At 41.9% G+C, this 10,939-nt stretch overlaps 1 protein-coding gene across 3 annotated transcripts; it reads right to left on the minus strand.

The window, feature by feature from the left end:
* Positions 1-891: 891 nt before the first annotated feature.
* LOC122657451 (putative disease resistance RPP13-like protein 1) lies at positions 892-4,485 on the minus strand. 3 transcript variants are annotated; one of them, XM_043852156.1, is made up of 3 exons: positions 2,512-4,485; positions 1,207-2,388; positions 892-924 (listed from the first exon to the last, which is right to left on the minus strand). In XM_043852156.1, exons 1-2 carry the CDS (start codon positions 4,385-4,387, stop codon positions 1,262-1,264), a joined length of 3,003 nt encoding a protein of 1,000 aa, XP_043708091.1. In that variant the 5' UTR covers positions 4,388-4,485; the 3' UTR covers positions 892-924; positions 1,207-1,261. The 3 variants fall into 3 exon arrangements, with proteins under 3 accessions (XP_043708091.1, XP_043708090.1, XP_043708093.1); XM_043852155.1 differs by having other exon boundaries at positions 1,207-4,485; XM_043852158.1 differs by lacking the exon at positions 892-924 and having other exon boundaries at positions 2,204-2,378.
* Positions 4,486-10,939: the final 6,454 nt, after the last annotated feature.

Consider the following 10,939-nt stretch of genomic DNA (forward strand, 5'->3'; position numbering starts at 1 on the left):
AAAAGCAACTCCAGTACTTGATTGGATCGATTTCTGATCTTCTCAGTTGAAGCAGCAGCAAACAGTTGATGTCTCAAAGTAACAGCAGGGGTATAGCTCGATTGAGGTGAGAAGACAATGAAAAGAATATAGGAGAAGGAGAGAGAAGAGGATAAGGAGATTCGGCTCTCATCAGCCCTAAGTTTTCGGCTCTCTCAGCCAGGCCCTCTCACCCTTCATGTCAGACAAGAGAAAACTTGCTCAAAGCAATAATAATCAACTTCATTAATTCTTAAAATCGTGGGGTGGCTCTATGGGCAGGTTACAATATATAAAGGCCCATGGATAGAGCTCCTAAATAGAAACCAAAAATTAGAAAGTCCCTTATGAGACTGAGAATTAGGTTAGAAGTAGTGAAACTAAAATAAAAACTCCAAGTTGCAAGGTTCAAAATAGAAACTATAAAATAGAAGCTAAGTCTAATTAAAAATAGAAACTGAAGCCTACTTTTACTTTCTAAATTTGATATTAGAAACTAAACTAAACTTCTAAATCTCCACGCATAAAGCACCATGCAATCTGACCTGGGGCCCCACAGAATCCTCTAATAGCATTCACACCAAGGCAAAAAAGGGGCGGTGACACTGTTCACATGAACAGTAACGTGAACAGTGTTTTGGCCTCTTTTTCTTCATATTTTCTCCCACATCAATAATTGCAAACACATGACACCCATAGCTGTAAGAAGCATTGTTCTGTAAGTTAATACCTACAATGAATTCACAGAAGCAATGTAACAAAACTTCAAGACCACCAAACTCACATCTGTTCACAAACATACAATGATTGTCAAGAACTCAACAGCTTTTACTCTGGATTGACCAAGCAAAGCTACTTCAAAGATCATATTTGCTTATTGAGATGGACTTGTTCAAAAAACAGCATCTGCGGGAAGCAACAATAACAAGAAATATTTGCCAACTTTGAGTCTAACTAGACAACAGAACTAAGGGATCAAATTGTACTAATGCTTAAGTTGCTGTCAACCGATATAGTACAAGACTTCCCTCATGTGAATATGTTAAAATAGGATACATGATTAATGTATAAGAAAAGGAAGGGAAGGGTTGGGATAACCTAATTCCTATTTCTTATTGTGGATAAAATCAAGAAATGAAATTAAGGAAAGAAAGTGACAGAGTATTTATGCAAAGAAAGAAAACATACTTGCCGGGATATTTGTTGTGTGAATTATGTTGAAATGATAGCATCTTCGTCTTCATCAAGAGATAAACTCATGATTAATCATTATGCTGGGAATATGGGATATCTTGGGCCAATCTCTTCCCGTCTCTTTTTCACACGATTCCTCTAGAAAGGGACAGTTTGCGATATCAAGATGACTAAGCACGGGAGGTAGCCCCTCTTCTGGCAAGTGTTGGAGTTTGTTACAATTCCTTATTTTCAAGTAAGTAAGAGTAGGTGGTAAACCTTGAGATTGCAATGACTCCAGATCATGACAGTGAAAGAGGGTTAGATGTTTAAGACTTGGACAATACCGCATATCAGGCAAGATTTCCCTTATATTGGGACAGGAATATATCTGAAGTTCATGGAGGCAGGGAAACATGTCTTCAGACTCACTACCATCATTGAGAGATTGGATCCTGTGATATTGAAGAGAAGTTAAACCTACAGAATCTCTTACAGACAATGCATTTAGAGCAGGAAACCGGAAGGAGAACCCCCTCCATTTATGGCATCTGGAGATCTCAAGTTTGTGAAGGTGAGGAAATAACTCACTTCCATCTCCTCCAGACCATTCTTCCCACTTGGGCATACTTCTGAATTCTAAAGTCTCTAGTTGTGGAAATCCCTTAACACTTCCATCCCCATAAAACTCCTTCCCCAAGTGCTTTATGCCATCCATGCCAGACATCATTAGATGTTTGAGTGAGGGTAGCTGTCCAAGAGGAGGGACGACCTTGACTCTTATACAGTTTACGAGTTCCAACTTCACAAGATTGGGTAAGGCCACTATCCACCTCGGCAATCTTACTCCAGAATAGTATTCGATTCTTACATTTTTCAGTCCCATATGTGGTTCTAGGCATTCAAGTGTTTCCCCTTCGTCATCTCCTATTTCTCGGAAAGAACTCCAGCCTAACCATAATGTTTCAAGTTGTTGCTTTTCCTTCAAATTGGCCTCTTTAGCCTCATTAACACTGCCTATATTTTCAAGTTGTAAAATGCATAATTCTCCTTGGATGTGCATGAGGTTCTTCAAATCCGCCAACTTAGCACCCTTCTTCTTGCCCACAACAAAGTGAGTCAATGTTTGGAGGGTAGTTAATCTCCCAATACCACAAGGCATTCCTCCTAGAAAATAGATATCAGGTCTGCAGATCACTCGGAAATGTCGAAGATTAATTAGATTGGTTATGTCTTCAGGTAAGACAACATGTGTGCCAGCACGATTAGAACAATTTTTACATGCACCAAGAATTAATGTTTGTAAATTGTAGAGCTTACCAATTGATGCTGGAAAGTATTCAATGCAAGTATGTTGAAAGTTGAGGTACCTCAGGTGTATTAACATTCCAATAGAATCAGGCAACACAAGCTTGTGAAATCCATGCAAGCACAGGACACGCAAGTACCTCAATTTTGAAAATACATGAGAGACCTGTCGATTGTAAGCAAGCATATACCCTGAGTGTAGAAGAAATGTTCGCAGATTCTTAGCTTCATATAAGACCTCGAAGTCTATTCTTTCACCAAATGTAGTAGAGAGTGATAAATGACGAGTACTTTTAGAAATTTTGCAATACTGGTCATTGTTCTTTGCTCTAAATGTAGAACAAATCTCTCCTGAGACAGATACTGCTAAATCATGAATAAGGTCATGCATTGCATACTGTGATCCATCAGTAACTAATTGTTGAAAAAAAGATCTAAAGAGTAAATCATCAAAGTATTCACCGCCAATGTCCTCCAGCTGGGCAGTTCCTTTGCTGTGCACAAAGCCTTCAGCCATCCACAACAGGATTAATTCCTCCTTTCTAAACTGGTACCCCTTTGGAAAAATGGAACAATAAGCAAAACAGCGCTTTACATTTGCAGGGAGATGAACATAGCTTAGTCTCAGAGTTGGCATAATATTGGTTTTCTCTTCTGGTAAATCCCATATTTCACATGTTAAGATGTACCTCCAATAATGTTCATCAACTTTAGAATGGAGGAGCTCTCCAAGTGCCTCTGCTGCAAGGGGCAATCCTTTACATTTTTTCACAATTTCCTCACCAATTGCATGCAAATTCTGATGTGCATCAGAATCTCTACCTGCAAAAGCTCGCTGACTAAACAATGACCAACAATCTTCATTTGCCAAACCCTCAAGATCATGATCTGGAACTGTGCGCATTATTGATGAAACCAGCTTGCTTCTTGTGGTTACCATGATTTTGCTTCCTTGCTTCCCAACCTTAAAGGGAACTTTCAGCACATGCCAGAAGTTGGGTTTTTCATTCCATACATCATCTAGAACAAGTAAAAACCTTTTCCCGCTTAATGTTTCTCTTAACTTATGTTGGAGTGGATCTAGATCCTTGAGATTAGAAGGCATTTTAGTTGCAGACTCCAGAATTGATTTTGTGATCCTCTCCAAATCAAACTCTTCCGACACTCCCACCCATGCTTTTAACTCAAAATTATTCACCACCCTCTCATCATTGTAAACTAATTGAGCAAGCGTTGTCTTTCCCAAACCCCCCATTCCTACTATGGGAAGTACACCCACCACATTTCGGACTGGTCCTTCTGTCAATAATAACTCAATTATCTTGTTCTTGTCACTCTCTCGACCATAAACAAGAGATTCATCAACCATAGAACTCGTTGCAGGTCTATATGAAACTATGTTCCCTTTCCCTTTCCCTCCAATTCTCTTCCTCAAATGTAGAACATTCATTTGTTTAGCTAGGTCTTCTAATCTTTCTGTGATATCGTTTAGCCTAGTTGCCTTGTCTTGGCTATTATTGAATGCAGAAACAGTAGAAGTGAAAGAGGTAGAGATTCGATTCAACACCTGATTTGTGTCGGTCTGAGTTTCCAGTACTGCTACTTTTGATAACTGATCTTCAGTTTCATACTCGTCCATGATATCTTCAGCATCATAAGCGACTTGCTGGAGGTCATCTAGCCAAATCTTCACTGCTGCGTTGCTTATTTGCTTCTCCTCTGCATCATTGAGTACATCATTTATCAGAGGCAATGTCCTCATCAGTTTCTTGAGCTCCTTACCAACTCCCCATCTGCTTCCGATCTCTCTGAAGATTGGAGAGGCAAACTTCTCGAACAGAACTTGGAAAGAAGCGGATAGAGCTGCCCCTTCTACGAGAATCGCCATTTGCTTATTTAGAACTTTGAAGGCTCAAGAATTCAAACCAGAAATGGAGAGTACTTGTGTTGAAGGCTTGAAGTGAAGAAATGTGTACCCATGTTTTGTCTTGACTCTAGAGTCTTGTAAAGAATGATAATAGCCCCATGGGGGAAGGAAGCTGGCAAGAAGCTACCATATACTTTCTCTGTTCTACATCCCACCGGACCAATCTATAAGTTATTGTAAGTATCCCTAGAATCGTGACACGTGACAGTTGACTCCAACGGTTACAATTTAATAACAAGCATTTAATTCTTAGCTAACCCTGTTACCCCAACCCCTACTCTAACCCTTGTTACACCAACCCGTACCCCCTACCCTAACCCTGGTTTAGGCAGCCATAGGATTTTGTCCCTTCTCGCACGGCCGTTGCCGGAGAGAAGGAAGTTGAAGCAGCGGTGCCTTCTTGGAGTTCTTGATATCTGGAATGAAATGTTGAATGCATTAATTTAGTTTAGTTTTTAGAGAAATTCGATGTAACCATTGGTGCTTTTTGAGTGTTTTTGTATGTTCAGATTTCCTTCCCCAATGACTTGTTGGGTATCAATCGGATCCTATCTGCACATGAGATCCATGTGATATCAACCTTCACTCACACGTGAAGTCTCCTATCTTAATTATCTCAACCACCACTAGTATGGATGTCTCTTACATGAAGTCTTCCATCTTCATTACCTCAACCACCAACAACATGGATATCTTATCTCACCGACCAATGTGAGGCCATGTACATGTGTTTTGCATTTCTCCTATCTTCTTCTATATTTATATATTTGCATTGTAACTTATCATAGTTAGTTAATGAAATCAGAATTCTAATTCTAATATGGTATATAGAGCTATCGAGCAACCTCACCTCTATTTCTTCTCTTTTTTTTATTTTTTTATTTTTTTTCTTGCTCCACCGAGCAAGCATCCATGTTGAATTCACTTACACCTGCTTCTACCACAGCCGTGATTACTGTCGCCCCTCTACTCTCTTCTTCCACGTCTGGTTCTCATGGCTCCCACCATTACCTTTCTATCAAGCTTTCATCTAAGAACTTTGTTTATTGGAAAACCCAGCTCATCCCTTATCTCAAAGGACAGAGACTCTTCGGCTATGTTTCCGGCACCAAATTGTGCCCTACGGACCCTGCACTTGCTGAAACTTGGATGGAATAAGGTGCAGCCATTATGAGTATTTTGATTGCTTCACTCTCCGATAAAGCCCTTTCTCTCGCTGTTGACAAAAATACCAGCAAGGACTTGTGGGATGCCCTCTTTGCTGCCTTTAGTTTTGTCCATTATGCGACTTTTATCTCTCAATGTTACTCTGCAGAACCTTGCTCATAAACTTTATAAAACGGTGACCCATTTTCTCCACCGTGCAAAGGCTCTCTCCAACGAATTGACTGCTGCTGGCAAGCCTCTTGCACCTGCTGATTTCAATATACATATTTTCAGGTCTCTTCGATCTGAGTTTCACCCACTGGTTCCTACACTCATGGCACGTACTGATCCTATTCCATACACTGAGCTTCACAGCCTTTTGCTCAGTCATGAATATCTTCTTACCTCAAGATAATCTATTATTGATCCCACAGTTGCTGCTTCTGCCAATCTCATGTAACAAAGCCACACCTATGGCCCTTCTTCTTCATAACCACGTCCTAGTCGTGGTGGTCGTGGTAGAAGGGGCGGTTGCTCAGGTTCTCCAGGATGCTTTCTCTGTCCAATATGCAACCGCACTAATCACACTGCCGACCGGTGCTTCTATCGGCAGCAACACTTAGGCTAGTCATCTACTCCACCACTTCTCCCTACACCACCCTATTACCCTCCATCAAACCGCCAACCACCATCTCCCGCTGCTTATTTTACCCAAAATCAGCAACCCTCTCCCACTCCAAACCCTTACTCCTACCTCCCTCACCCTTACCAGAGTCCAACCAATACCCAAACATGGATTCCAGACACGGGTGCTACTCATCATGCAACGCCAGATCTTCAATCTCTATCTTCCTATGACACTTATTCGGGTAATATTCAACTTCAAGTAGGCAATGGTAAGGATGCTCCTATTTCACATATTGGTTCTACTTCTATCTCTTCTCTTTCTCGTTCTTTTCAACTTTCCAATATACTTCATGTTCCGTCTCTTACCAATTCTTTACTTTTCGTTCAAAATTTGCGCATGACAATAACGTTTATTTTGAATTTCATGCATCTTATTTTCTTATCAAGGATCCGACGTCCAAGCGTATTCTACTTTTAGGGCCAAGTAGAGATGGGCTCTACCTTATGCCCTCCTCCACAACTGTTCCACCCTCAGTTCATCTTGTAGCTTCTTCCTCCTACAATCGTTGGCATCAGTGTCTTGGCCATCCTCATGATCGTGCCCTCCGTCTTATGCTAAAGGATCACCAGTTCCCGTCGCAGTCTCATCTTTGTCTTGCATGTCAAATGCACAAGTCCTGTCGCCTCCCTCTCCATAAAACTACTTCTCGCAGTGTTTTTCCTTTAAAACTTGTTTTTAGTGATATATGGGGACCTTCCCCCACTATCTCTTCAGTTGGGTATAGATATTTTATCATTTTTGTGGATGATTTCAGTAAGTTCATTTGGTTCTTTCCTTTGAAAAATAAATCTAATGTATTTCCAACTTTTAAATGTTTTCAATTACTTGTTGAGCATCAATTTTCCCGTCAAATAAAATTCATACAGACTGATTGGGGTGAGGAATATCGTTACCTCTCTCCCTATTTCTTGTCCCTAGGCATTCAACATCGCCTCTCCTATCCTCACACTCATGAGCAATAGGGTTCTGTTGAGCACCGCTATAGGCACATTATTGAGACTGGTCTTTCCCTTCTTGCTAATGGCGGCATTCCTCTCACTTCTTGGGACTATGCCTTTGAAACAGCCGTTTATCTCATCAATCGGATGCCTTCCCCTGTGACATAATATTTCACCCTATCAATTGGTGTTCTATAAAAACCCCACATTCCTCCGTGTATTTTGCTGTTTATGTTTCCCTTTTCTGCACCCTTATAACCATCATAAAATGGACTACCGCTCTTCTCCCTGTGTTTTCTTGGGTTACAGCCCCTCTCACACTGGTTACCGCTACATGGATCTCTCCACTCATAGAATAGTGGGGTAAGGTCCCATACATCACTAAAAACAAGTTCTAAAGGAAAAGCACTACGAGAAGTAGTTTCATAGAGAGGGAGGCGACATGACTTGCCCATTTGACATGCAAGGCAAAGATGAGACAGTGACGGGAACTGGTGGTCCTTTAGCATAAGACAGAGGGCACGATCATGGGGATGGCCGAGACATTGATGCCAACGGTCATAGGAGGAAGAAGCTGCAAGATGAACTAAGGGTGGAACAGTTGTGGAGGAGGGCATAAGGTAGAGCCCATCTCTACTCGGCCCTGAAAGTAGAATACGCTTGCACATCGGATCCTTGATAAGAAAATAAGATGCATGAAATTCAAAATAAACGTTATTGTCATGTGCAAATTTTTGAACGGAAAGTAAAGAATTGGTAAGAGATAAAACATGAAGTACATTGAAAAGTTGAAAAGAATGAGAAACATAGGAGACAGAAGCAGAACCAATATGTGAAATAGGAGCACCCTTACCATTGCCTACTTGAAGTTGATTATTACCTGAATAAGTGTCATAGGAAGATAGAGATTGAAGATCTGGCATTGCATGATGAGTAGCACCCGTGTCTGGAATCTATGTTTGGGTATTGGTTGGAGTTTGGTAAGGGGGAAGGAGGTAGGAGTAAGAGTTTGGAGTGGGAGAGGGTTGCTGATTTTGTGTAAAATAAGCGGCAGGAGATGGTAGTTGGTGGTTTGATGGAGGGTAATAAGGTGGTGTAGGGAGAAGTGGTGCAGTATATAACTGGTCTGAGTGTTGCTGCCGATAGAAGCACCCGTCGGCAGTGTGATTAATGCATTTGCATATTGTACAAAGAATCCTGGAGAACCTGAGCGACCGTCCCTTCCACCACGACCACTATTGCCACAGCCACTACGGCTACCATGACTAGGATGTGGATATGAAGAAGGGCAATTGGTGTGGCTTTGTTGCATAAGATTGGCAGAAGTAGCAACTGTGGATCAATAATAGCTTATCTTGAGGTAAGAAGATATTCATGACTGAGCAAAAGGCTGTGAAGCTCAGTGTATGGAATAGGATCAGAAGTGCCATGAGTGTAGGAACCAGTGGCTGAAACTCAGATTGAAGAGACCTGAAAATATGTATATTGAAATCAGTAGGTACAAGAGGCTTGCCAGCAGTAGTCAATTTGTCGGAGAGAGCCTTTGCACGGTGGAGAAAATGGGTCACCGTTTCATTAGATTTATGAGCAAGGTTCTGCAGAGCGACATTGAGAGATAAAAGTCACGTAGTGGAGGCAGAACTGAAGGCAGCAAAGAGGGCATCCGACAGGTCCTTGCTGGTATTTTTGTCAATAGCGAGAGGAAGGGCTTCATCGGAGAGTGAAGCAATCAAAATACTCATAATGGCGGCATCTTGTTCCATCCAAGTTTCAGCAAGTGTAGGGTCAGTAGGGCATGGTTTAGTGCTGCAAACATAGCCGAAGAGTCTTTGTCCTTTGAGATAAGGGATGAGTTGGGTCTTCCAATAAACAAAGTTCTTAGATGAAAGCTTGATAGAAAGGTAATGGTGGGAGCCATGAGAACCAAACGTGGAAGAAGAGAGTAGAGGGGTGACAGTAACCATGGCCGTGGTAGAAGCGGGTGGAGGTGAATCCGGCATGGATGCTTGCTTGGTGGAGCAAGAAAAAAAAGAAGAAGAGAAGAATTAGAGGTGAGGTTGCTCGACAGCTCTGATACCATATTAGAATTAGAATTCTGATTTCATTAATTGATTATGATAGGTTACAATGCAAATATATAAATATAGAAGAAGATAGGAGAAGTGCAAAACACATGTACATGCAAAACATATGTACACGACTTCATATTGGTCGGTGAGATAAGATAAAAGACATCCATGTTGTTGGTGGTTGAGGTAATGAAGATGGGAGACTTCATGTAAGAGACATCCATGCTAGTGGTGGTTGAGATAATTAAGATAGGAGACTTCACGTGTGAGTGGAGGTTGATATCACATGGATCTTATGTGCAGATAGGATCCGATTGATACACCCCCTCAAGATAAGGATTGAAGCTCGTGGATCCTTAGCTTGTCACGCAAAAATTAAAACCGAACGGTACCAAGACCCTTGGTGAAGATGTCCGCAATTTGATCTTTAGTGGAGATGAACTAAACTTGAAGATCATGTTTGGCAACCTTGTCACGAACAAAATGAAAATCGATTTCAACATGCTTGGTATGAGCATGAAAGACCGGATTTGTAGAGAGATAGGTAGCCCCGATATTGTCGCACCATAGGATTGGGAAGTGGGTGACAGGGATACCAAGTTCACCAAAAAGAGACTGTAACCAAGTGAGTTCAGCCCATGCATCGGCAAGAGCCTTGTATTCGGACTCGTGGATGACTGGGCCACCATCTTTTGTTTCTCGGACATCCAGGAGATAAGATTGGGACCCATAAAAATAGCATAACCGCCAGTTGACTTATGATCATCACCGTCACCGTCCCAGTCCGCATCGGAGAAAGCCTGGAGACTAAGGGACGATGATTGGGAGATGAATAGACTGTATGATTTTGTATGCTTGAGGTACCGTAAGATCCATTTCACCATGGACCAATGAGATTCGGTTGGAGCATGCATATATTGGCATGCACGATTGACGGAGTAAGCAACATCTGGGCATGTGAGTGTAATATTCTGCAGGGCACCGACGATTGACCTATAGGTAGGGTCTGAAAGAGGAGCACCTCCTAAGTGAGACAGTTGGGCAGTGGTAGCCATGGGGGTGAGCACAGTCTTGCAATCAGTCATCCCAACACGGTGAAGGAGGTCAGTGATGTATTCGGATTGTGAGAGTAGGATCCCACCTTTTTGAGAAATAGCCTCAACACTAAGAAAGAAGCTCAGGGGACCAAGGTCCTTAATGGAAAATGCAGTTGCCAGTTGACCGAGAAGAGTAGTGACATGATCGAACTGATTGTCTGTAATCAAATATCATCAACATATACTAAGACATAAGTAGTGGTAGAGCCCTGAAGATAGATAAATAATGATGGGTCGGTTTGGGATGATCGAAAACTAGAGCGAACCAAGAACTGGGAGAGCCAATGGAACCAGCTCGTGGGGCCTATTTGAGGCCATAAAGGGATTTGTGCAGTTTGTACACATTGGAGATGGCTAGGGTGAGGATTGTACGAATGGTCGTAGGCTTGATAACAAGGCTAAATGTTTCATGAGAGTCCAGTCCAGGTTGCTGATGAAATCCCTTGGCAACAAGGCGGGCTTTGTAGCGTTCCAAGGAACCATCAACCTTTCTTTTGATTCCGTAGACCCACTTGCAACCAACTAAATTTATGGCCTGTGTGGGTGGCACTAGGGACCATGTGCCATTGCGAAGA

The sequence above is a fragment of the Telopea speciosissima genome, chromosome 4 (assembly GCF_018873765.1).
Source record: "Telopea speciosissima isolate NSW1024214 ecotype Mountain lineage chromosome 4, Tspe_v1, whole genome shotgun sequence".
Classification (NCBI taxonomy): Eukaryota; Viridiplantae; Streptophyta; class Magnoliopsida; order Proteales; family Proteaceae; genus Telopea; species Telopea speciosissima.